Consider the following 26,968-nt stretch of genomic DNA (forward strand, 5'->3'; position numbering starts at 1 on the left):
CCCTCCAATAGAAATCAGATATTTCTAGCAATAAATTTACACTGCACGTTATTTTTGTGGAAAATACCTGATAATTATGCTTGATGGTGATCTGTTCTGAACACAATGAGCTGCTGTTACAACCCACAGAGGGTCTACTAAAGTACCACCGCAGAACTGGCCTCCATTCTTGTATCTCAACATTGCTTGCCATGGCCAGCCATTGATAGAGGCTTCTTGACCACCAACTATGCGAGTGGCTGGACGTGAACCACAATTACCTGAGTGAAAAAATTATAAATTCAAGCGTTATGATATCTACTACTATACTAAAAAAAGGCAGTTGAATTAATGGTTTTATTATTTAAACTGCGGTTGTTTATTGGGGTTTTGACCACCGAGCAAAACAACGTGTATAAAATTACGATAATTTTTTACGTGTGTTCGATATCAACAATCACGTGCTTTCACGTCACTTGATGTTCTAATGCTGAATGTGCCAAAGTTGATCAAAATTAAGTCGAAACATCTTCTGATCTTCCTCGGCAATCTCTAGAGACGATCAATCAAAGTGTATAAACCGGGATTTGCAAACATCAACATGTACCTGGAGATATAGATGGTCCTTGACTAGGGGTCGGTGGCGTGGACGGTGCTGTTGGTGACGGTGGTACTCCACCACAAGAACCATCAGCGACTGATATATCATCAATAGCAATGTCGCCTTGGTAGGAGTTGCCTGCCACACCTTTGAATTCCAGCTAAAAGGAGGATAGATATATCGTGACTGTCTTACTATAAATTCATGCTCCATAACTAATTTTGTTACTTTTAATCACGGTATTTCAGGTCATTTCACAGTTAATATTTTCTGTGCTGGGCTAGCTGTGAACAGTTTACAGCACATGTTGATGCTATACATCGTTTACAAAGTGCAGGGTGAACAAGTAAAATTACTTAGCGGACGCAAGTCTGCAGAGGGAAATAGACATTGGCAATAAAGAAACGTAAATACGACAAAATAAAGGAAAAATAAGCTAAAACGTTCTTTTTTGGTGTCAAGCTAAGGTTCTCCACGCAACAAAAATTTTTCAAAACACAATAAACAATTCATCGGACTTGAGTCTCAAATAGCTAAGCAAATGTTGGAGAATCAGTCTTAAAATAAGCACGAATTTCGCACACTTAATTAACTTTAACTTACGTCATAGTTTTCTGTGATTGTGACTTCTGCCTTTTTCCAGGTGCTTCCCTGGTCGCCAGACATGCTCCACAGTTTCTGTCCGTTGTTGTAAAGTTCCAATGTGTTCACGTCCAACCCATACATGTGATAGTAGAAGGAAAGGCAGACCACCTTTTTGTTTAGTCCTTTAAATGTCAATATTGCGGTATCGCTGGCAACCCTAGGACTGGAGGTTTCAATATAAGCATAATATCCTGTCGAAATGAAGAAGCGAGAAGGAAAATGTAACAAAAAAGTAGAATAAGAAACAATAACAAAAATTATAGTTTATTTGCACCGTGAATTATACAGTGTTTTTGTATCTATGTTAAAAAATAGTAAGTGGTCATCCAGATTATCTTTGAGAGTTATTAAGCTAGATGGAAGACCAAAAACATTAAAATTGATTGACATTTGTAATTGTTGGACACACAATCATTAAAAGATACAAACATCGACAAAAAGATTAAGAATTAAAAAAAAAACAGCTGGCACCCTTATATATATATAAGAAAATATATATCTTTGTATAAGCGAGAATTAAAACTCTCAAAATCATTTCCAATATGTAACTGGTATAGAGCAGAGATATCCGTTTTTCCTCCGAATAGCCTATGTTCTAAGGATACACTGAAAAGCAGCAACTGAGGATCAGTCTAAAAGAAAAAGAATGGATAAAAAAACCTCGAAATGTAAAAGCCACTTCCTGCAATTTCAAAGTCAATTTCAGTGTTCTTATTACTTCCTTTGTCAAAAAATCTACGTATTCTCTTTGCTTACCATTTCCACTGTGGTCAGAAGTTGGTCCGGTGCCAGAAGAAGCAGTAGAACCGATATTTCGGGTCCAGTCAAAAACATCTGAAGTTACTTGGTTCCATGAGCAAAAGTCTCTTTCAAAATCACACGTAGGATCTTAAGAGAAATATACAATTCAATTCATGTCAACTTGATAAATATATGTAGTTTAGTGACATACTGTAGCTTAGTTAATATGCGTCAGTCTTCACAAAGTTGGTAGTGCATAATAATAATAATAATAATAATAATAATAATAATAATAATAATAATAATAATAATAACAATAATAATAATAACAATAATTGTATGTGTTCTGCTTTTTTAATAATCACACTTCTTTATAAACAACTTCTGTCTTAATTATCTGTGGCACAAACTATTTAAAATAAACTGTTCTATGATACAGTCGTTGAATGAAAAGCAAAATATGTTATACAAAACTGAGTAAAAGCTGAGAAGCGTTAAAAATCGGAATGAGCGATTTAAAATGCAAACGAAACATAACGGTTACGTTAATCGATAATTACATACATTCAGATATCAAAAGTGACTCCATATTTGAAATGTCTTTCAGATTTCAAATGGAATTGGAGTAATTTTAGAGCTTTACAGGGAGCGTATAGATCCCAGGTATAACTGAGCTGAGTATCTTTCTTTCATTCACGAGTCACTGAGTTTACTACTGTAAGTAACACGTTTTAATCGTATCAAATCACTAAAAGAGGTTGTCGTACCTGACGGTTTTGCGTCTGTAGAGGTATCTATATAAAAAGAAAACAAAACAATAAGTTATAAGCAAAACGTGGTGGTTGTATCCTAGATTAAATTCTTTGCAAAATAACATTAAGTGTAAACAATACATTAATACAGTTCAAAAACTATAAGCTGAAACTTGTCTGGTGACGTATCTTTGCATATTAAAACACTTTAATTCAATGCTCTTGTGTATCATGAGGTGTAAACACATTACCTGGACAACTGTAGCGTAGACGCATCTGGCGTGCGTCCGTTTGGCTTAATCCCCTTCTTTGGCCTAGGGTTACCTTTAGGAATGACGAGAGTATTAGAAACTTTAAGTAACAAATTGAAAAAAAAAAAAACAATCTTTATTTGTACTCTTACTTACACATACATAAAGTACTCACTCTTGGGAAGTGTTTTAATAAACACACTAAGATTTCAAGATCTTCGGTCTTTTTAATATCAATCCTATCTCTATTATTAGAGCAGTTTTCAATTGAGTGTCGTAAAACCAAAAACCATAGTAATTACTCTGGCCAATCCCAAAGGACACAGACAATCCAGTGAACCAATCAAAACTCGAAGCAAATACATGTAGCTGGCACGAAGCGCGGGAAAACGTACGCGAGCGAGTCACGATTGCTTTTGTTTTACTTCTGATTGGCTGAGAAAGTGGCGCGAGATTTTTAAGCCAATCACTGAGCAAAGTATGCAAAACCAAAGCAAACGCAATTTACTTTCGACACTCAAGTGAAAAACGCTCTCAAACACTCCATAACAAGAAACACAATTCTTACCCCAGGTTGCTTGGAAACAATTGTTGGTTTGCCATTTTTAGAAAAGTATTTCGCCCCATAATGCATGATGGATCCGTAATCGTAAGGTGTTCCAAGTGAATCAATTGAGTTGTGTTTTTTAAAGTTGTGCTTATTTCCTGCATTACAAATGAAATAAACAAACAATCAGTAGTCCAACTCCGTTTAAACTTGACTTTATTTAAAACAAGAATTGAATTCTTCTCACTCACTAAAAAAAAGACTGCAAATGACTTCTTTAATTTTGGAGAGAACAGAATGATCTCAGAGCTAAACCTCTTGCTTAAAAATTAAAGCTGAAAACATGACGCATTCGGATGATTTTTGTGCTAAAACAAGTGTCCCTAGCACTAGGATCATCCTATTTACATGGGAAGAAAGTGATCCTTGTGCTGGACACATTATCTAAACAATACCTCCGGTACATTCCGAATCTTTATTTCACCATTTAAGAATTGAACCAAATCCTGCAAAACTGGCTTTTGTAGCTCAAATCCTTTAAACCAAATTTTTTTTCTCCCTAATTACAATATGACACCCATGTTTAAAAAACCGTGACAAGGTTGCATGTAAAATATAGTTTAAAAAAATACACGTCTCATACCGTCATAAATATTATCAAACATGATGGTAACATAGTTGTCGCGGTCTGGTCTGGACTGTTCATGGTAAAAGCCAAGTGCGTGTCCTGAAAACATAAAATGACAAAAATGTATTGCTCTTTTGCAAGAAATCAAGACTTCTACAATTCAGTTCTTACATATCTTATATTTTTGTAACGTCTACAAAAATGCTGTGAGATTTGGCTCTTCTTGAGTACCTTGGACAAATTTCACCCCTCGCCTCTTCAATGTAACCCCCTGCCCCCGAAACAATGTTGAATTTGCAATCTACAAGACTTGCTTCGTTTGTGTACAATATTGAAAAGAGGAGAGGGGACGCTTTCCATGGCCAGTATACACCGGATTTGAAGTGAAATCATTAAAATATCGAAATTACCACTCATTTCAAACAACTGTCCCAACTATTTTGACGCCTATTGTATATTCATGCAATCCTACCGTTAGAAAGATTATGTAAGCATAGTATATTTATATTCACATTCCCGCCGGGTATCCAGATTTTTTTTCTTCGTCCCACCCTCGTGACAACAAAAAAAAATACATCTTTTTCGCTTAAAATTTAATTTTCTTATCTTGGGTTTTAGAAGTTTGTATGTTGCCTAATAATAGCATTTTTAGTAGTAATTTTTCGGTTTAAACATTACATACATACATACATTTACTTGCGCTCCCTGAAAAGGGCTTTTCAGCAGCAATGTTAAAAAAAAATACAATTAAAATACAAGTAAACGAAAGTTAATTTCAAACTATTTACAATAAAAATTCATAATTAGAAAATTAAAAAATAAAAATATATACAATAGTTCTAAGTTAATTCAGTTAAAATTAATTTAGAAAGTCTTGTTTTAAAAATCTTCGTTGAGTCAATAGTCCTTCTATATATTATGATTTTTTTTAAATTGTTAATATTTTTTTACTGAAGCAAATATCCAACAATAGAAATCTCGAGCTCATAATCTAATCGTTAATTATAATATATTTTATTATGACAATCTTTATTGTCATCGTTATCATCATTGTTATTGTTATTTTTTTAAAAGAGGGGGTTCATTTATTTTTTTTTATTATTATATTAATTTATGTTATGTGTGGCGAGTATTTTTCTGCTTACCAATTTCGTGAACGATAGTGCCTTTACCCCAGCAGCCAGAAGCAAGTGATAGTTTCTGTTTTCCTCCATTCATTCCAACATATGACCAACAACTGTTGATTTAGACCAGAAAAGATAAGTTGAGAAATCCAAATTACAGATTAATTGAATTTGCTTCATATACTCAGTTAGTGTCATTAGTATAACCACGCTATGACTGTAATCAACATTTATTTAACATACTTTATTATGTAAAAGTACAAGGATAGCCAGTAATTAAAGTGACTGAGTAAAAAGCCTGGTCAAAAAGGAAGAAAAAACAGTGAAACCGTAAATTATATAAAATATAACTATGCGCTCTTGAAAACAACAGTTGTGACCTTGAGAGCATGCACGCGAGGAACATGTCAACTCAATTTCATTTGCACTTGCATTTGAAATATAAATTAAATTCTTCTTCAGAGGCGGCTGTATTCGCAGGCTATTATTTTATCCTTGTGTTAAACTTTTCTTCGCCTGTTCTCACAGAACGTACAGTAAACTCAACCCGAATATATTTGGCGCCGGGACCAAATTGAAACCCGGTCCAAAAAGTTGGAGGCGAGCACTCTCAGTACACAAATCTGGGTCATACCTGTTTCTCTTAAACTGAGCTGTGAAATTATGCTAGAGAAATAAAGTGATTTAACAAATATTTCGCACGTACCACTGCATACATGTATAACTAGTATGGGATAATGCATTGTCAATACTTGGCTTTACAATCAATAATTAAAGCACTTGACTCGAGTGCACTTGAAAATCTCAAGTCGCATTTTACAAAATCTGGCTTCACACTTGATGACAAAGTATATTACTTGACGTGCACGCTGTCAATCATCTTCAGAATCGTGACAGCGCTGCACGCCGCTTTATTTTGCCTCCCATTTCCTATTGGTCAAGTGCGTTCTCAAGTGTGGTGTAGACGTACAGTAGACTGCATGGCAAGAATCCTCAAAAACGCTATAATTGGCCGTTTTGAGCTACAAGGACGACAAGGCTCAATGATTGAGGTAACTTTACCTTTTTAACATAAATGTGAATATTACTCGCTATAGTTCATGCTAATAGGAACGTTCAAACGTTTCCCATACATTCCTTTATAATTTTGAACATCAACAGTCACTCCATTTGTGCAGTGGTATCCCTGTGCGTACTTCTACTTTTTTGAACTAGGAAAGTTTCCATGACCACCAAGCAAAGTTCAAGTTAGTACGTTTTACCATTTCACACTAAAAGTAGCAAGGCCGTAGCCAGACTTTTAGCATAGACGAAGTATCATCTTGCTAGGGGATGTCTGGGGCATACCCTCAGAACATTTTGAAGTCAAAAAGCTCTAAAACGCGTTTTACAACATTTTTCATACGTTATTTCTTGAGAAAAGTCAGTCTTCTTCAGCTGGGAGTTATTTTACAAACTAAACGTATTTTGCTTTTTAATTTTGGGTCAAAATCTGGACGAGGCAGGTGCCTCGTCTTGCTTCTTGCTGGTTACAGCCCTGAGTAGGTTCCAAGTGCACTTGGACTATACTTACGAGCTCTAGTTTGAAGCCTAGTAATACTATCTTACCCCGATCCTTTGAAAAACTCGACGTAATTTCTCTCCGTAGTTCTTTTCTTAAATCTTATGCAAGTCATCTGTTCCCACTCATTCATTGCTGCCTGAATCCCTTGCATAGCGCGGGGTTGTGTAGCTGTCAGGAAAAATATGATAAGATTTTAAAAGCTCAATAATTAAAGCAAAGAAATCAAATCTAAATACTTTATACTTTGAAATTTTTACTTTGTGACAGATTCTCACGATCTTTAGCTCGTGGTCATGTGATGGCGCAGGAAGAAAATGAACCGCAGACAGAAGAAATAGCACGACGCGCCTTGCTCCTTATTGAAAACAAGAAAACAAAAAAGCGTGTTTTAAGCTCCTTGAAAATAAAAGAAAAACAACAGAGAACAGCAACAAAGGCCAGATAGAAAATTAACAACAGATAATATATAATGAATAAAATATTAGACATTGCTTGCACCAAATTTGTCTTTCTCTGAGGGTCATGGAATATTGGATTTATCAAGGGTCACGATGGGGTTAACCGTAGCCTGAATTTCAGACATCCCTCTCTGGTCGCCTGCCCCCAAGAAGGAGTAGGCGACCTGAATGGGATTCCTGAAATTCAGGCTAGTAGGTTATCCGTTAGCCGTGATATGGTCATATATTAAGCCGTTTGCCGTAAAAATTGAAAAAGTTTAATCGTTATGCTGGATTTCGCTGACGCGTAATTTTTTTTAACGTGAGTTTACGTGCACGTGCGTAACAAAATTTTGAAACAGTATAAAGGACTTGCATAAACGTGTACACAAGTCGTTCATACATTGTCTCTAAATTTTTTCACACATGTAAAAGATTACGCGTCAGTGGAAATCCACCTTTTGCCGTAAAATATGTTAACAGTAATGACTTAATTAGCCAAGAAGTTCGGCAAGGGTTCATATGACCTGAAAATTTACTGCCTCGTGGAAATTAGCTGCAAAATAATTTAAGAAAAATAAAGGCTAGTTTATTTTTTCATCCCAGAGTGGTCCTAAGACCTAAAAATTTGTTTTACAACAATAAAGATTAACCTCTAGCTTTTTAGGAACATATGTGTTAACCTTTTGAAACAATGAAAATTAATTTTTAATTTTTCCGTTAACTATTACGGAACGAGGTTAACCGTTGATTGTAAAAAGCTAAAATATTAACCGTTAACCGTAAAAGCCACCACACCCAATGAGACTCTCTTAATTGTAGCCTCACAAACACGCCAACATTTTCAACTAGAAAGTAACGCAGGATAGTCCAAGTATTTTTCATTGTTTGTACTTTTAAAATAAAGTGGTTGAGATATTTCCTGTCTGGAAGAAACTTGTTTTGCGAACTACCGGGAAAATATAAAATTAATTAGGATATCGAGTGGCCATGTGACTGGACTAGAAAAACTTAGGACGCGCTTTCCATTTGTCAGTACTAGCTGGCGGGTCAGGTGTTGTTGAATGTTAAACAGGCCTTTTTAACGACATGTTCCCACAAAATCCACCACAACAGTGTATATTATTTTTGCATTGGCTGAATTGACAGGACAAATATGAAAAACAACGGAAATCTGCTCTCAAACATTCTGATCTGACCGGTCAGTCCTGTCTAACGGAAAGCGTTCTTGGTTGCTGATGGATTCAAACTCAGAAACTCCTTACCGAGAGATGAATCAACAACGTAGGGCATCACAGCCCCAGTCCATTTTTTCGTCCTGATGGATCCTCTTCCATTCTTTTCATTAATGACAACCCTTTGTTCAAAGGTAAGCCGCATATCGCCTTCAAATAGATCCTCGCCACTTCCTACATTTTCTGTAAAGAATAAAGCCAAAAAATTGTCAATAATCGGAACAAAACAGAAAAAAATATCTAATATAATAACAGTTCCCGTTCTTATATCAATAGTTCGTTTATTTGCGACGCGCGCACTTCTTGTTTTACAAACTAAAGGCAAAACAGTTTTGTGCCCTCTCAGTTTCCCTCCCCAAAATGTTGCAATGTTGATGTTCTAGTAACTAAACGCGCAAAAGAACCAGACTTTTCTCAAGCAGTTATTATATTATTATTTTGCAAGTGATATCTCAATGCAAGTTAAAAATTGTTTACTACCCTTCTGATTTCACTGTTTTTAACTCAGCATAGTAATAATACTTATCAGGAAGTGCACAGTTATTGAATAAAAGCAAACTGGTATTCTTATACAAGTTGTAAAAATGGCGATATGCAAAAAGAGTTTTTAAACGATTATTTTTTGCTTGTATTTTGTTAACTTAAAAATGTCGTGTTTAGCAATAATTTGATAATTGATAGCCTTTTGTTTTATAATAAAATAACCACTTGAATGTTCAGTACTTAGCTATGTTCAAATTAAAAAAAAAAACAAAGATTACCTTCTGGATCTGAAGCGATCGCCGAACCAAAAAAGCACAGAAACACTACAAGAGTGTTCATATTGGCCCTCTTGTAGCAGTCAATGGCTTAACGTAAGGAAAACAGAGATTCAGTGGAATTTATAAGACATGGAACAAAGGAATGGACCGATAAGAGTTAGTGGATTCAACTGTTGCAGTTGGTCAAACAGCGGTAGCTTCAGTGCCGGTAGTTCAAAGATATATTACTGACAAAATTACAACATCTAAGGTGAAAGAAAAAGGAGCAGGATTTTCTTAAGCGATTTTTTTCAGCACTTTTTAAATGATTTCAATTTCGTCAAGATTCAATTTCGTTTAATTCTGTTTTTTTTTTTTTGTCCGCGAGTCAATGTAATTTCATTGTTTTAATAGAACAATACTAACATAACAATACCAACTAAACAAAGCCCCCGACACTTAAGCTGGAGTATTCAAAGAAAATAATTAAAACGTTTTTGAAAGGATGTTTGTTTTGGCGCTTCAGTAACAAAAAGTAAAGTACCGATTCTTAAAATTAAAATAACAAAACTTAGCTGATGTTTGTATGAGATGAGTAGACGAACAAGGAAACCGTTTGCCTGAATGTCTATACAAATTTGCGTAACCTCACATGTATGCGTTATACTATGTGTTACCATCTGTGGCTTTGTTAAATGATGACATAAACAAAAGACGTCTCGAAAGAAGCGTTTAGCAAGCCCTAGAACATTATGAAGAAGATCGGCCGGCGATAAGTGATCCACAGCAAATTCAGTTTCACATTCTTTCTTTTTTTTAAATTTATTAATCACAGACGTTACATACCGGTAAACTAACAAAAAATGATACATTAGTTTTAGCTACAATGCTATACATTTTTACCATGGTATTGGTAAAATGTTAAAATATTTTTTGTTAACATTGTTTAAACACAAGAGAATGACACTAACCACAAAATACACTGGTTTATGAAAAAGCTCACTTCGCTTCAATGAGTTACTAAACAACCCGTTTTTTTATTAAAGGTAATCCATTTCTGCTTTTTTCCATTATTTTCTGACATCACATCACTGTAGTAATTCAGCACAAAATTTTAACAGTTGACAGTTCTGACTTTCTAAATAGGTTAGTCGTACCTTTTTAGAAACGCCCCCCAGAACTCTGCCGGACACAACAAGGCATGAAACGAGAGTTAACAGACATATGGTTAGTATATCAAGAAGTTTTCGGCCATTTTCCGACAATTCCCGAACATTTCGGGAGATTTCTGAAGACTCCCGAAAATTCCTTTCCAAGACTGCCGAAGATTTCCGACGAATGACTACCAAAAATTTCCGGAAACTACCGAAGATGTCCGAAAACTACCAAAGATTCACGTTTCAAAGATTTTCGAGGAGAACTACAGGACAAGCTCAAAACACTAAACCCCATTCAGACCCTCTTCAGTGTGTGAGTTGAATGGAACGCGAAGAAAACGAGCGAGACATAATTTTCTTCCAAAATATTCCAAATTCGTCTATTTTTTTGCGAAATTGTCACAAAAGAAATAGCTAGGTTTAGAGAAAGACCCGAAAAAAATGCGTTTTTGAAAGTTATATTCCTTGTGCAAGTCAAACACGAAGCTAAGTTTTGAATCGATTAAGTTCGCTGAAGTAAAGCACGAGACCTAAATGTAAGATAACAAACATAACTGAATTGATAAAGAAACTGTTTTGGCCTGTCAAGTTAATTTTGAACCTTCCCTTAATTGAATTATCGCCTGCTTTTCGCCTTCATTCAGGCGCTTTTGCTCCCCATGTACACGTACAGGCCTTTCAATTCAAGTCCAGGAAAGCCATAAATTAGTTTTCTTTTGCCATGAGTTAACATCGTTTGGCTGTGAGTTTATTTTACATTGCTGTAATTTTATTTTGTTCTGTCTTCAAGATAATTTGTCGTTCAGTGAGCATGTTTTGTTGTGCCGTAAGATATTCAGTTTAACCGTGAGCGATTTAAATTACATCTTGCACCTATGAGCCGCCCTACTTCTCATTTTTGGTCGCTTTTTTACGCAAATGGAGACGTTATTGTAAAATCCAGTAAAAACTGATATTGATAAAATAAAATAGTAACCGGAAAGCTCCGCTTTTAGACTTGCCTGAATTTATAAATTAGTTTCTTTGAAATCGAATATTTAGAAATAAACTGTCATTTCATTACAATTTTCTTTGTAAAGCGACCAAAAGAAACCAAATGCTGATTAAATATTTGTATTTCCTTACTCGTATGTTTAAGACCTTCCCCTTGGATGAAGGAGTGAAGTAATTGTAAACTCTTTTGTCTATCCTTATTGTCGTATTCGGATTTTCAGATATGAATTTCGACTGAAGTTTTATTTTGAGTGCTCTAGATGGGAAGGTAGCTTAATGGTTATCCTACAAATTGCTTTACAATGACATGTAACACCTTGCGCCGGGCAGCTCTTGCGTCACTTCAGCTTTCCACGAGCTGTCAACTTTTTTTTTCTACAATGCAAACAACGTGATGGAATCGCTTGTAACTGAATATGTTCTTGGGGAGATGTTCCAGACCCGGATCTTAATCATACTTTTAAATCACATTTTAGTACCTCTTGTGAAGCTGTGTTTCACATTTTCATGGTTTTTGTAAAGTAAAGCATTCCTTAAACAAGCTGAAAATAAACGGGACTTAATTTTTAGAGAAATGAAACTTAAATATTATAATCACTTTTGTTCTGGATTTGGTCCGGCCAAGGTCGAAAAAGTTATCCAACACCTGATTCAGACATTAATCTGATCGCGTTAGACCGATAGGAGTCGCTAAATTTTAAAAAAAGAACACTTACGTGCTAAAAAATGCTTACTTTTTGTTTGAAAACAAAAATATGAACGTGGTTACCAGCAAATTATAAGTTCTAATGTTAAGCATTGTGATTTTTCGATAGGGCACTTGACTGCACTCAATTTATTGAAGTCTCTCATTAATTTTTATGAAACGCATTCACTAATGTAGTGATTACTAAGTTGTTATAAAAACATGTTTTCCATTTCAGTTTAAGAAGACGTCATTCCCAACTATCTTAACAAAAAAAGGTCTGGTCTACACGTGAGACGCACGCGTAGGCACAAGCAATGTACCTTGTGACGATGGAAGCAAAAACGCAAACAAAGCCCAAGCGCAAAACAAAAGGTTATTTCCTTTTTCTTATGCATGTCCCTATGTCTGTGACCTTTCTTTAGAAGAAAAAGAGGTCCGTTATCAAGCTTTTCGGCAACCTCTGAATCCTGGTTTGCACGTATGGACATGTATGGGACCGAATGGAGCAAGCATAAGCCGGCTTCAACACATTGTTTGTAAAAATCAGAAGGCAGTGCGCCGAGTATGTCTTCTTGTTCGTAGGTGTGAATACGCTTATGTTTTAATACTTGCACATATGCTTGCGACGTAGGTGGAAAGTAATCACTCAAAGTCATTGTTTAGTATCCCCTTGATTTTTAATCAGAATTTTAAAAACTGACTGCAAGTACGAGTGAAATATGAAGTATCTGATGTCAGAAAATGTTAAATAGCAATATTTACTAGGTTTAAAATGAACTATGCAGTTCGTCATCCTTCCGGATCATAACAACTTAACTCTGCCATTATGTCAAACTCAACTTTTTCTCGATCTCTGTTCTCACATTGGTTAAAAAAACTACCTGCGAATTAGTCTGTAGGTATTAATGACATGCAGTCACTACAAGAGAGCATTGAATTCAGCAAATTTGGCTTGCAATTTGCCAACAAACGTTTTTTTCAGATCCCCTTTTCCGTTTTCGTGAGATTTCTTTTGCTATTCGTATCTGTTCTATAGCCACACAGGATAAGCAGCTAAAATGCTCGTCAATACAATCTCGCCAAGACGCATGTTGATGTCCTTCGACGTTATTGATATACATATGCTCTTTTATTTCCCTCGAACTTAAATTTCCAACCGAAATATAAGAAATACAACAACGTAAAAAAGATACGTGTGTAACGATCTCTGCAGTGTACTCCCGGCATATTCATAAACGCGTCAATCAGAGCCACAACATATATGCATAACATGCCAAATTCACATGCACCTAAGCCCTCTAAGAAAAAAAGTCAACGATGCCAGTCTTGAAGTCAGAGTAGTGAACATTTCATGTCTGTTACATCTAATGTAATTTACCACAAACAATTCTTCATTTTTTCAATTTCTTTTCGTGGAGTTAAAGTGACGCAACATGTATGAGTGTGGTGTACATGTACATTTACGGTTGAGATGTACATATACAAATCAAATTCATCTAATTTTTTCTTGATTTGTAGATTAAGAAGACGATGAAAGCAACTCCGAAAATACTTTGGAATAAAACAAACTATGGAAGGTACTTTTTGTATTTCTATTGAAATAAAATCGATGTAAATAGAACAGTCTTTTACCTATTTAGACAGTTGTATGCAATGCTTCAGAACTACCTTACAAACATCTGGGAACAAACAAACAAATGTTGAAATCATATATCGAGTTATTGCCCCCTTCTTTACCCGGCTATATTCAAAACTGTGACCCGCCGACCAGATTCAACAAATAAACCAAAACCCGATAAAATTGGAAGACGACGATTTGAACGCAGAAACTCTGTTTGTGTTATTTTAGCTGCACTGACTGTGCGCTCATCCGAGAGTGATTTTCCAGCTATAATATTCAGTATATGACAGCTGTTTTATCATACTTTCAAAAATTGTCAAATGCATTAACACAACCATTCTTTGTTGTAGTACTTTTTCTTTCAATGGTAAGTAAGCAAGTAAATTAATACGGGATTGCAAGGTGATCAACAGATTTTAGCATCTCCATTGTTCACGATGGAATAAAAATTGGCAACTGGGAAACGTACTACACTATTTTGGTTGACACACCATGAGCGTACTGTTCTTGATTTTGTCTTGTCTCGTAAGCGCTTTTGCGCTTGCCGAAGGTAAGAGTCGTTTAGTTCTTTCTAAGATTTTTAACTATCATTAACTTGTAGCATTTTACAAGCTCACTCATACATTTGATGCTTTAACAATTGTGCCTAACTGAGAAATCATTTGAAGAGGGAGAATCGTAATAAAAAGACCACTGATCTCTATTTCAGTTGGTATAAAGCATTATTAATGATGCCTTTCTTGCAACAATTTTTTTAAGGTTTAGCTAGAACAAATAATTAATCCATTATATTAGAGTTTTGACATTAGGAATAACTTTCATTGATGCAAAAAAAAACAGAACTGGCATGCATGTTATTACAAGCCAATTGGCAAAATTGTCGTTTTTTGGTAATTCCTACTTCGATTTAGTTAACCGATTAACTAACTTTCAGGTAATTGTGGCTCTCGTCCAAACACAAGGATTGTTGGTGGACATGAAGCACCCGTTAACAGTTGGCCATGGCAGGTTCAGTTGAGATCATCATCTGGCTTTCCATTTTGTGGAGGATCTTTAGTAGATCCTTCCTGGGTTGTCACTGCGACACACTGCGTCACACGTGCAAGCCCGTCGAGTATTTATATCAGGTATTTCATAGAAATATATCACTTTTGCATCCATGCATTTTTACAAGATTCTTTTCCACTTTTTCAACTTTTCAACTAGTTCAAAGAGTGATTACTCTATGATGATAACCTTTGAAATAAATTCTATAGTATTCATGAATGTGACGTATCAATCACTTAAATTTTGTTCCGAATACTTTCAATGCGAAAGCGATCATTATTTGGTGAGTCATAAAAAATTTCAAGTTCTTAATCTTTTGAAGGCTTGTTTAAAAACAAACTATTTTTTCAGGGTTTCACGTGTCTTCAAAAAGCTACCTCGTGTTTATGTAATACACTTATTTTATACCAGAAATGATCCAAATGTTGTGCTTTATAAGACAGAGAATATACTTTTTAAAGTTGAAAATAAAACGCGCAGTGAAGAATTTTTGTACGGGATTTGGTTTGTTTGGAAAGTGATTATCATGAATCACAATCTTGAATTTTTTGCTTTCAACCTAAAGCAAACGGAGACATTAATAATTAAACCACCGTTATGGTGATGCTGCTGTTTGTTTATACTCAATGTAGCTGTTCTTTAATATTTTAATAGGTTGGGGGCTCACAACCGTCTTGGAACTGGACACGATTATGGAACTGAGCAAGATATAGCCGTTGCAGAGATCATCAAACACGAGAATTACCACTCCCCTATGCCATACGGCCACGACATTGCTCTTATCAGACTGGCAAAGCCCGCTAAGTTAGGCAAAGGAGTCGGTCTTGTCTGCTTGCCAGATTCCAGTTTGCCCCTACCAATAGACGACCTTAACAAGAAGTGCTGGATAACGGGATGGGGTAGATTAGCTTCTGGTGGCGCCTCCCCTGACAAACTGATGCAGGTCGACGTGCCTCTTATGTCAAAGGAACGCTGTCTAAAGGGATACCCCGGAAAGATCCATGACTCAATGCTGTGCGCAGGCCTGGACCAAGGTGGAATAGATGCCTGTCAGGGTGATAGCGGTGGGCCACTGGTGTGTGAGTATAATGGCAAGTGGTACTTGGAGGGAGCAACAAGCTGGGGATATGGCTGTGCTGTGGCAGGCAAACCCGGGGTCTATGCCAAGGTTCGTTACCTTCTCTCGTGGATCCAGGGCAAAATGGGCGGAGTTGTACCACCCCAGCCATCACTTCCACCAACGCCACCAAAACCTACCTCTTCAGGTTAGTACACGTATCCCATGTATGCACTTTAAAATCATTGTATTATATATGTTACAGGTAAAAATTAGCTTTAGGTCAAATTTTTCAACCTAGGTTAACTTTAACCTAGTTTATTTTTCCTATACTTGGGTAATAAGTAGAAAATTAAAACTGAAACACCTCCCCTCCCTTACTGTCTTTGAACCCCGTCCTTACTTACTCTCCTCTACCATCTGCTATTATTCCTGCAGGAATAATTTATGTAAATTAATTTTTAGCCGATTATTACATGCAAAAGATAAAACTGTATACGAAATACGGACCCTTTGGATACCAGCCTTGTTGCTGAATGGGCTCCTCCGGTATAATAAAGTTCCTTACCTTTCCCTACCTTACGGATAGAATGTTAGACTAAAACTCCTAGTCATGGCTTTTGTTTTACAATTAACGCAATTGTTAAGGTTAGAAGCCTATAAAATATATTTAGTCACAGGACCCCCTTTGATACCGGTGCTTATTGCATTGAAGGGGTTATCTTGTATAAATAGCATATATCATTTAACAAGACCTCGATATAACGAACGATATCCTTCGCCCCAATAACAGTAAAATATATGGAAAAGAACCTCGATATAATGAAACCTCGCTATAGCGAACGTATTTTGCCAGTCCCTTGGCCCTTTGTTAAATCGAGGTTCCACTGTATTATTGTAACTCTTTGCCACTTCATCCTAACTCTGGGACTAAAACAGGTGTTTGTCATTGTGAGACTGTGTGTTCATGATAGACATGGCAATGAACTTATTGTTTTGTTTAGATTGCAAAGACAGTGATGCATTTGCCAGTCAGTGTCCAACTCTTGCCGGATATCCAGATTACTGCAAATATCACCACGAGTGGACCAAGAAGTATTGTGCTAAGTCTTGCGGCTGGTGTTGTAAGTATTCCTCTTGAGATTTTTAAATAAAGCTTTGACAACATGTTTGAGAGAATGAACGGATGAAACACTTAAATTAAAAAGTGTTTAATTAAAAGCGTCTGGCTAGGTATTTAGCTAATAGCTGCTTATTGGGAACACTATTCTACTTATAAATAAACTAAACATTACAATGTACAAGTAAAAAATTAAAACAATTTACTGTAGCAAAATTAGGAAAAAGAAAGCGGTTTTTGAAATTTACAAATGCAATTTAATTCAATACAAAGCCAAAAAGCTGGCCTTGTTTGAACTACACTTACCATTTACTATGAAGTAGTAAAAAGGAATCCTATTAGAGAAACATAGAAGAATGCACGACGTAAATTTTTCAAAAGAAATACAGTAGAACCCCGGTAACTCGAGCTCTGAAGGGAAATGAAAAACAGTTCGAGTTAGCGGGGGTTTCAAGTTATCGGGTTCGATTAAATATTTAATTTGCCAAGTTAAAAATTGATAGTTTACTGATTTTTCAGCACCTCATTATACAGTACAGTGCAAATTAAACTAATCTCGTCAGAAACTTTAACATGATCATAAATTCTTATGATAAGAATAGAAAAAGACTGTCAAATACGTGATCTGTTCGTTGCTCTAATCAATGGGCATCCGTGGCGAGTTGCAAGAACCGGAATTCGAGTTATCGGGGTAAATTTGACCCAATACAAAATTTAGTTCGAGTTAGCGGGGTAGCCTGCGAACAGGCTCCCGAGTGGGGTTTCGCGAGCGGAAGAGCGGGGCCTGAGGGGGAGTATCCGCTCTTCAGATCGCTTCGCTCGCGTAACCCCACTCGCTTCGCTTGCGGAAACGCCACTCGGGAGCCTGTTCGCAGGCTATAGCGGGTTTTCGAGTTATCCGAGTTCGAGTTAACCGGGTAAAAATAACTGAAAAGTGTGTTCAAAATCCAAGGAAAATTGAAGCTAGTTCGAGTTAGCGGGGTTGTTCGAGATATCCGAGTTCGAGTTACCGCGGTTCTACTTTAATTTATTTTTTTATTTTTTGACTCGATAAGTGATGCTAGAATATATGAAACGTTGTCGTCCAAAGTTATAGTGTGTTTATCTGATTCTTTAATGCTACACGTAAGCAAAACTTGCTGATTTAACATTACCCTGAACTAACAAAGTACTCGACTTGTTTATCGTGATATAATGTGCCTTTGTTTTATTTATTTCACAGAACTTCGGAAGACAGTTTAAATGTGGAAAAGAAGTTATCTAAAGAGATATACATAGGAGTTTTCTCTTCAGAAATCTCGCATCTTTATAGCATCTCAAATAATTGAAATAAATGTGGAAAGATATTTAGTCTTTACCTGAGTTACTTGCTTTCGTGATTTCTCGCATCGTTCAAATGCTTCCCATATCTCAAGAGAGTGATAGCCGAAATATTACGGGGCCTGGTAAAATTTTTATTTCGCTTATTTTTAACTCTACTTGGAAAATACCGAACTGTAGCGAGGAAATTTAAGCCAATTTCACTCCCTCTCTCCCTCACTCGATCGATTCCTGTTAGACATTTATATTAATTAGCAAATTAATTTCAGTTGATTTTAAGATATCAACTGAAATTAATTTGTTTATTATTTTGTCAAGGGAGGGGGAGGGAGTGGGTGCACCTGTCTGTATCTATGTTAACTTTGTACTGACGAAGTACGCAGTCAATATATTTGATTCTAAAAACTTAATACACGCTCTCCATACTATTCTTTCAAGCGCGGGGATTTTTTACTTTAAACTCATTTGCAGAAGCTATAAAGAGGCAAATATTTGCTGACTCACAAGAAATCGATGTTACCAAGATGTCGTCTTGAATGCTTAACACCAAGGTGACTAAACGCTGTTTCATCCATGATCAAAATACGTCTTTGTAGTCTCAAAACTGAGAAGGAAATATTCTAGAGAATACGCGACTGTAGAAATCTGGATATATAAAATTCTTTTACAAAGCGACAATTTCTAACAGTCGATCAAGGGAGCCGTAGGCCCTTTAATGTATTTTGCATAAACCTGAAACATAAAAGCTTCAATTCATTAGTTTTAATTCGAGTTCGAAATCGAAACATTCGACCGCCAAAATGAAATACAATAAGAAATAAACAGAACAAATTCTCGAATGATTTTAAAACTTTTACATGGTTTTTAACATCAGAAGATTATTGATTTTTCGTTTTGGTAAATGGCTTCTTTAATTCACATAAAGGTACAATAAATAATTTGTTTTTAGCGAAATGATCTAAACACGTGCGTTTAAACCTAACAATAAAAAAAAAAAAGAAAGAAAAAATTTCGGGATTCGAACTCGTGTTCGTCTTGATCTGCATAAATGATGCTAACTCGCTATGCTAAACAGCCGAATCATGCTGTAGCCTCTCAAGAAATTTCTTATAAACTGTACCCAAGCAGGCTCGTGTAAGTTCTTGGTACAAAGTCGTGGCAAACTTTCGTTGAAGTATTAAAGCGATTCTTTTTTTTCTTTCTGTTTTCGGATGCATTAAACTGAGTAAGTGAACTGAAGTGTTGAAAGTTTAACATGATTTGTTCAGGAAAATCTTTATTTGTCAAATTTTGCGGTTTTCTTTTCTTATTTCATAATTAATTTCCTGGGGTCAGTGGCTCAAAGCCGCTTTGGTTTGAAGGATATTGCAAGCACATGCCACATGCATACAACGCATAGAAAAGGGAGTTAAATTGGAGTAGGAATAAGACTCTGTTTTGGCATACCACTTTGAACAGTTATGGTATATATACACCCAGAAACTCATTTGGGTGGAAACGTGTAGCGCGCGTTCACAAAGTTTGAATATTCAGTTTTGCCAAGTACCATATTTGCAAACACGAAGCCGGGGTTTGTACGCGAATGCTTTACACACGTAATGGCACAAGCAACAGGTAACAACATTTTTGACATGTCCGCTCGTATTATATGTTAAACCTTCGAATAAGGGACGAAATCATTGAAAATTCTTTATTTGAATGATATTACACATCAAAATGTCTAATAATTAAAGTGATTAAGATTTATCTTCTTTTACTGACTTGCATTTCTTGTCTTAAAGTGTAGTAAAACGCTGAAAATCTTAACACACGGCAACACTAACTACGAGAAGTTAGAGAGATTAAGAATGGCGTTTGTTTTTCTGCGAATGGCATAAATTCCACTTTTGCCATTTGTCGTTTGGCTTTTGTACGCGGAAATGAATTGATTCCTGTTTGTTGTGAGTATGTAATTTTTTTCCTTTTTAGAAGGAATCATCTTAAATTCGATAAAAAAGGTGAAAAGCAAGCTCGCGTTTAATATGCCGTTTTTCGCAAAACGCCATGCTTTATCTCTCTGTTAATTATAGTTTTACGGTAAATGGCTAAAATACCAAAAACGAAAGAGATACGTTCAGTATACTGATATCAACACAATTCGTTTAATTACTGAGCACGATAAAAGTAATAGAACTAACCCTATAACCATACATAATTATTCAAATAAAATTGTATTTTAACACGGACTGAGTATAATAAACAAGATTACGTCCGATTAACGAGCGCCGCTTGTCAAATTAAAGGATAAAACGAGCACTTTCTTACCATTACTGCCTTAACTTACGTACATCGAACACTCTTTCCGATAGTATTTTGTTGAGGGAAATTTCGTACAGAGTAACCGTTACTGAAACAGTCGAAGCTCGGCAAAACCCAGAAATATTGACAATCCCGATTTAAAGAAAACTTCTATAATTTTGATGGCATGCGCGTGGAACCCTAGTGTAGGGGTGTCAACCGTAATTTCACACCAATAAACTGGATGAAAAAGTAACAGAAATGACAATAAGGCGTTTGTTGGCATTTCTTTTCAAAAAAGAAAAACTTTAAATCGTACCAACGCGATTCGCTTTTTACCACGTTTGCAAAGGAAACACTTGCCGTCCCTAACAAAGGTAAAATTGTGGAATAACAAGGTCGCTTATAATTATTGCCGCGTTTCTTTTTCACGATTCAAGATATCGCGAATAAGGACCGCGATTGTGTTAAACGTTTCCGAAAAATATTTGACTGATTGTTATTTGGCTCAATATAAAATCATAAATCCGATTTTACATGTGTTTTCTTAACATTCGTTATCCGAATCGCCGATTTCTTCCTTTTAATTTTATGCACGTTAAATAAATTATGAACCTGCTCATACCTTTTTTTATGGTGATAATACAATGCATTTTTTTCGGGAAATGTGATGCCCTTTGAGACTATTTCAATTGTAAATAGAAAAAACTCACAGCTATTTTTTGATAAGAAGCCGCGAAAATTATTGACAATAATGTGGTTTATAGGGAACCTCGCGTTCAATAGGCTTAAAATGTATGCTCAATAAAGTTTATAAAAATGCCAGTGATAAAAAACTTCATAGATCACTGTTCGTTTTTTCTTAATTTTATTTTATTAAGATTGCATCTAAGATATTTTTTTACACTTGCTTCTAACAGCCTACCCGAATGATCAATCATATTGTCCAGCTTTGTTTTTATCCGAGTTCGCCACTCAATCAGGTTTTTCAGCTTTTTTAGATGTAGAATCGGCTTTGAAAAGAAACCTATATGTTTTCATTTTGTTATCACATTAGTTACGGTCAAATATGTACTCATATTTCTTTCTGGCATTTCGTTAGGTTTTACAAAAAGGATTTAAAAGGAGTAAAATATAGTCAATGACAGATATTTTAGAAAAGACGTACATCTGTGTTGACACAAGTAAAATAACTTTTGCAGAAAAGAATAGAAGCAAAATTGATTTAAGTTCATGTTTACTTTTTGGAGAATGCCCCGACCATGTTCAAATAACTTTTTCTGACAAGTGCTTTCTAAATTTTTATAAGCTGTTTGTTGAGTTGGCACTATTAGATGTGGAGAGTATCAGCTAACCAAATACCAATTGCATTAGTTTTTCATCCATTTTTATTGTTTAAATAAAAGTGTCGTTACTTTAAAACTCTGCATCAAGGTTATGAACTATATGTCAGCAATAAATGGTATAAGGAGGAATAAATCACTGCGGCAATACCGTTTACCATTTTGGGTGCCGGCCCTTTCCTAGATACCTAAATGCTTAAGGTGGCTGAATACAGTTTTTACGTGGCTCAATAGCGCGCGCTACGATTTTCTGCTTGACGTCATTATTGCTCGCGCGGACTAAAATGGCGCTAGCAACTCTGAACAGAAACGAAAAAGAGTTCCATCTGTTTTGCCGCGCTTTACCAAATTTGTATACGAAAGAAAATTAAAAAAATACTTTCAGATACGTCATGAAACCTGGGACGGAAAACAAAACGACAAAATGGTGGATAAACAACCGACAGAGAAGTTCTAAATCTGTCTTTCATTATCGCTCGCGATGCATGGCGTCATATTAGCGCGCGCTCGCACGCGCAATTTGATTCGCTTCGGAGGTCGTAAAAGCCAGATTTTGATCCAGATTTTCTCGAAACCCTACCGTACAACCTATTATGAAACTTTCACAATTAAATTTAAGGGGTGAACCACGTCCACAGCCAAAATTTTGAAAAAACTGTAAGACAGATTTTGAGCTATTTTAAAAATCGGCAAAATATCACAGTTTCCTATTTTGCGAAAAATCTGTCTTACAGATTTTTATATTATTTTGCATGAATGATAATTCAAAGCCAGTTTCTTATTTCTGAAATTTTGAGGTAGGGTCGTACGGGTAGATTTTGAGAAAAACGCCGTTTAAACTACTAGTGCCAGTCCCCTCTCAAGCACTCGGCCGTCCATTTAAGCTGTTTATTAGCATTTTTATTTTCCAAATATCGCATTAGATGGTTTTAGGATGTAACAAATAGTGATAAGAGAAAGAAAAAAACTTTTCTGGGGATTGTACAAGAGAGTTGAAGATTGCACTGATTTGCCCTCTCAAAACTGTATTAAGCCACCTTAAAAAATCGATAATATTATTGTTCTATCTTAGTACAGTGTCCACAAAACCAAATGAAGCAAGATGGGATGCAAAATTAAAAGCGGCTTATTTTAAAAACCTGATCTTTTTATTCTAGCTGTAGAAAAAGAGAAATAAAAACAACCCAGAAAATTAAACGATTCTGACAAGGTGAAAATAACCTTCTTGCTTTGATTTCAAAATTTTCACTTGGACAAATTACCAACGGCTTTAATCTCGATTATAATCTTTAACTGATAATTGTTCCAAATACAGCAACCACTTTGTTAATACAGAGACAACTACCTAACCATTCATTAGCACAAGCAGTGTTTCTTACTAAACTTAAGATGTTGAAGTTTAATTTGGCTGTGTTTTTATAACAAGCAAAATGCTCCGATTTATAGATTTCTAGGTGCATTTTCAGCAGCAACCCATCATGGGTTTCTGATCGATTTTAGGTGTGCGGATAATAAGTAGGCTAGAAATAATTCTACAAAACGGTATATACAGCAGATCTACCGTGTATCTTGCAATTTTAGACGTTGCTACTACCTATTCAACAAAGGTGAAATAATTGTTGTATCAATGAAAATGTGATTGCAGATAATTTAGTAAACGCTTGTTTAAGATTTCAAGTTAGCTGCTGAGCTAACTTCAATTTAATAGCTTTGCCTTCAAATCAAAGCTATTTACTAATGCTAATGCATCCCATTCACACTTCATGTCTCTAATGTAAAGTTTCGTCGAAAACTTTTGATTTGGTTTACTTTTAATATCCTGCGTCGACAGGGAAAAAACCTGGAAAAATAAAAAATACTTAACATGAAGCAAACTTAGTTTGTTCAATATTATTAAGGTTTGGATGTGTTAGCCACTTCGAGAACGATGCTAGCAGGTGTATTGAGTAAGACTTTCTTTTGTGGCATATCTTTTGTTTTAATTTGGAATAAAAGAGGATATTGCTGTTAGATTTGGCACCTTGTGTTCAAGAAGAGAAAAAGATGAAGCGTGCAACTGTGATATTTGCCTTGATCGCTGGAATTATAGCGTTTGCTGAAGGTAATGTGAAGTCGACTGGTCTAGTTTAAACTAGACTTCAGTTCATATCTTAGTTCTGATGATACTTAAGAAAGAATTACAAATCAAAAGTAGTGATAAGCAGAATTAGGATGAAAGCTGAGAATTTTTATTTACCGCAATAGTCAGTAGAATAATGAGACTAGCAATGAAACCTTTCCAATTCTGCCTTTCTCTACCAATTTTTCGATTGATCCCCAATTGCAGTTTAACTCCGTGACAACGCTTTCTACAGTTCTGCCCGCAGGTATCTAACGCGTTTAATTTCTAGTTGAATCACTTCCCTGCAAACCCTTCTATTTGCATCTTGCTAGTTAATTCTGTGTTTTCTTTTCCAGCTAACTGTGGCATACGCCCAGCTGGCAGCCGTATTGTTGGTGGTGAAGAGGCTGTGGAAAATAGCTGGCCATGGCAAGCGATGTTGATGAGCAGCTCCAACAGGCAGTTCTGTGGAGGTTCACTCATTGATCCTTCCTGGGTGTTGACAGCAGCACATTGTGTAAATGGAGCATCGCCCTCACAAGTAAGAGTGAGGTTGGTATTAAATTCTTTTAATAAAGGGGTTTTTTTTAATGTTGAGATTCAAGAATGGCTTGTCCTTAATTAGCCTTCTGTATGTGGTTTTTGCAGCACACGATCCATTTAAATCTGTTTTTGTCTTTTTCCCCTTTTTCCAATATGCTACTGCTTAACAATCTCGGTGAGCTTGAAATGAAAGCACTAACCTACACTGTTAGTCAATAATAGGTATACTCGCTTATTTATCACCAATTTGCAGCAAGATTGTTTTTGCAAGGTCTAGCCATAGTTTATGTACCGGTGCCCACAATTTGACGACGTCAGATGCGTTTCTTTGCTTATTACATTCTTATTCTCCCAATTGCAATTTTTGTCGACAATTTGTCGGCAATTTTTCCGAAAGTGTTTTTTGCACTTCCAAACAGGCACCAACGACAATTTGGGTATATCTTTTGTTATTGTCTCAAAGAATTCAAACATACAACTCATATCACATGTTACTTTTCAGGATGGGTGCCCATTACAGAGTTAGTGGAAGTTTAGGTACAGAGCAAGATTTTGATGTAGCTACGATCCACATACATGAAAGGTACAACCCCAAAAACTATCGCCATGATGTTGCCCTGTTAAAGCTCGCACGTCCTGCTCTGATTGGCCAAGGAGTCGACCTTGTCTGTATGCCAGATGCCAAGTTTCCTCTGCCGTTTGGCGATCATAGCAAAAAGTGCTTCATCACAGGTTGGGGAACACTATCTTCAGGTGGAAGTCAGCCAAACGAGCTAATGCAAGCAACAGTGCCACTTGTATCCAAGACTAACTGCAGTATAGCTTATCGTGGTAAGATCCACGACTCCATGTTGTGTGCGGGTCTGGACCAAGGAGGCGTTGATGCTTGCCAGGGTGACAGCGGAGGACCGTTGGTCTGCGAGTTTAATGGCAGATTCTATCTGGAAGGAGCAACTAGCTGGGGATATGGATGTGCCATGCCAAACAAATACGGAGTGTACGCCAAAATACGATATCTTAGCTCCTGGGTCAATTCCAAAATGGGCATTAGGTAGGTTCGTTTATGCCTTTGCTCTATTGTTGAATTAAATTAAATGATAGGTGGGTACATTTTAACCTTAAAATAGAAAATCAGTGCTTTTGTTTATAAGCATATTTTGAATTACCTCGTCTTATGTTTTCGGCCATGACGAGGTAAAATTAATTCCTGATGGAAAATATTGACGGGAACATGATATAATTGTGCAAACAGAACAAAGCTAAAAATAATCAGATCGCATCGATTTCAAGTTGAAGACGTGCCAAATATGCAAAGATGTCCATGACGTTTCATTTGTGTACGCGTAAATACAGGACTTAGAAATTTGGATCAATATAGTATAAAATAGTGTCGAATAAATTAACTTGCTAGGATGTCGAAATTATCATTTCCAAAAATTAACACAACTCAAATTAGCCCAAATTTTTAGGTAGCTTTTCAATTGTACGAAGCGTTAAATTCTGTAGTATTCGAGGTCAATTGGTAAGCAAGAGTAAGAGCAAAAAGATGACGATGAATTATTCACCACGAGGCTGGTAATTCCAGCTTAGAAAGCTATCATTGGGTAGCTCACATGTCGCCCGACGGCACCTCCGGATGAGTTCGTCAATCTTCGTTTCGGTTTCCGTTATCAGAAATTTTTACGGGGTGCGGGGATTAGCCGCACGCCCATCCCCCAGCCTGGAGGACTAGTGACTACCATTTTGTCTGGCCTCTACCCTTTGACCTGCCTGCCAAGGTTAGACCTGCCGGGGGAAGACACCAGACGGTAAAGCTCTCAAGGTCATTGAGGCACGCAAGCTCCTCCACCACGACAATAGCAACTAATAAATCGAGGATATAACATCGCCACGCGGAGATATATTTATTTTCTCAAAACGATAAGAGAAATTTCTTATCTGCAAGCGACCATGCAATGTTCTATTTGTAACAAAAACATCAATTAAATATCAAACCATTCACTTTTGCTGCGAAAGGCGCGAATTATTATGTAACCAACAACGGTGTTCTTTTTATGTGTTAAATATCGTTATTCTCACATGTGAAGATATGAACGTTTTGCGCGAAAGTTTACCTGGTATTTCACAGCTGTTTTTTTATACAATAAATCTAATCTAGTTTCCATTTTGAACCTAATAAATATTAACTTTATGGGGAAACTTGATATCAGATTAAATCGTAGAAACACCATTGTTTTATGCCATGTTTCACACAGTGAAAGAGTTTGATGAATGAAAATGATTTTTCTTTTCTTTTCTTTTTCAGCATTACTGGTTAATGCAGAGAGCAAAACGAAGAAACATTGATTTATGGAAATGATGATTAATAAAGCGGAATAAAGGCATTCAATGACCAAATATTTACGTCTTGTTTCTTTGTTTCTAATATACCGAATTTTGGCTCTACGCCAAAATATT

The 26,968-nt window shown here is 36.1% G+C and overlaps 2 protein-coding genes across 2 annotated transcripts in view; one reads left to right on the top strand and one right to left on the bottom strand.

Moving 5' to 3' along the window:
- LOC144642386 (ovochymase-like) overlaps window positions 1–26,968 on the bottom strand; it is a 70,654-nt gene that overhangs the window by 17,182 nt on the left and 26,504 nt on the right. The window contains exons 19-22 of the mRNA XM_078501347.1: window positions 1,982–2,113; window positions 1,184–1,416; window positions 587–740; window positions 68–260 (exon numbers count right to left, since the gene is read on the bottom strand). Of these exons, the coding sequence (XP_078357473.1) occupies window positions 68–260; window positions 587–740; window positions 1,184–1,416; window positions 1,982–2,113 (712 nt within the window). The remainder of the gene's footprint in view (window positions 1–67; window positions 261–586; window positions 741–1,183; window positions 1,417–1,981; window positions 2,114–26,968) is intronic.
- Window positions 14,140–26,910, top strand: LOC144640212 (CUB and peptidase domain-containing protein 2-like). Its single transcript, XM_078499417.1, has 9 exons — window positions 14,140–14,253; window positions 14,638–14,830; window positions 15,405–16,015; window positions 16,812–16,931; window positions 23,449–23,474; window positions 23,863–23,968; window positions 24,325–24,520; window positions 25,014–25,562; window positions 26,817–26,910. The coding sequence occupies exons 1-9, from the start codon at window positions 14,196–14,198 to the stop codon at window positions 26,827–26,829; spliced, it is 1,872 nt and encodes a 623-aa protein (XP_078355543.1). The 5' UTR covers window positions 14,140–14,195; the 3' UTR covers window positions 26,830–26,910.

This window comes from Oculina patagonica, chromosome 2 (assembly GCF_052425735.1).
Source record: "Oculina patagonica isolate OP01 chromosome 2, crgOcupat, whole genome shotgun sequence".
Classification (NCBI taxonomy): domain Eukaryota; kingdom Metazoa; phylum Cnidaria; class Anthozoa; order Scleractinia; family Oculinidae; genus Oculina; species Oculina patagonica.

What these genes read in the sequence shown, in the direction of transcription:
- LOC144640212 (XM_078499417.1), top strand. Translation starts at nt 14,196, where the DNA reads ATGAGCGTACTGTTCTTGATTTTGTCTTGTCTCGTAAGCGCTTTTGCG. An exon ending in CCGTCGAGTATTTATATCAG is followed by an intron (nt 14,831 to 15,404) that starts GTATTTCATAGA and finishes ATATTTTAATAG; the next exon opens with GTTGGGGGCTCACAACCGTC. An exon ending in ACCAAAACCTACCTCTTCAG is followed by an intron (nt 16,016 to 16,811) that starts GTTAGTACACGT and finishes TGTTTTGTTTAG; the next exon opens with ATTGCAAAGACAGTGATGCA.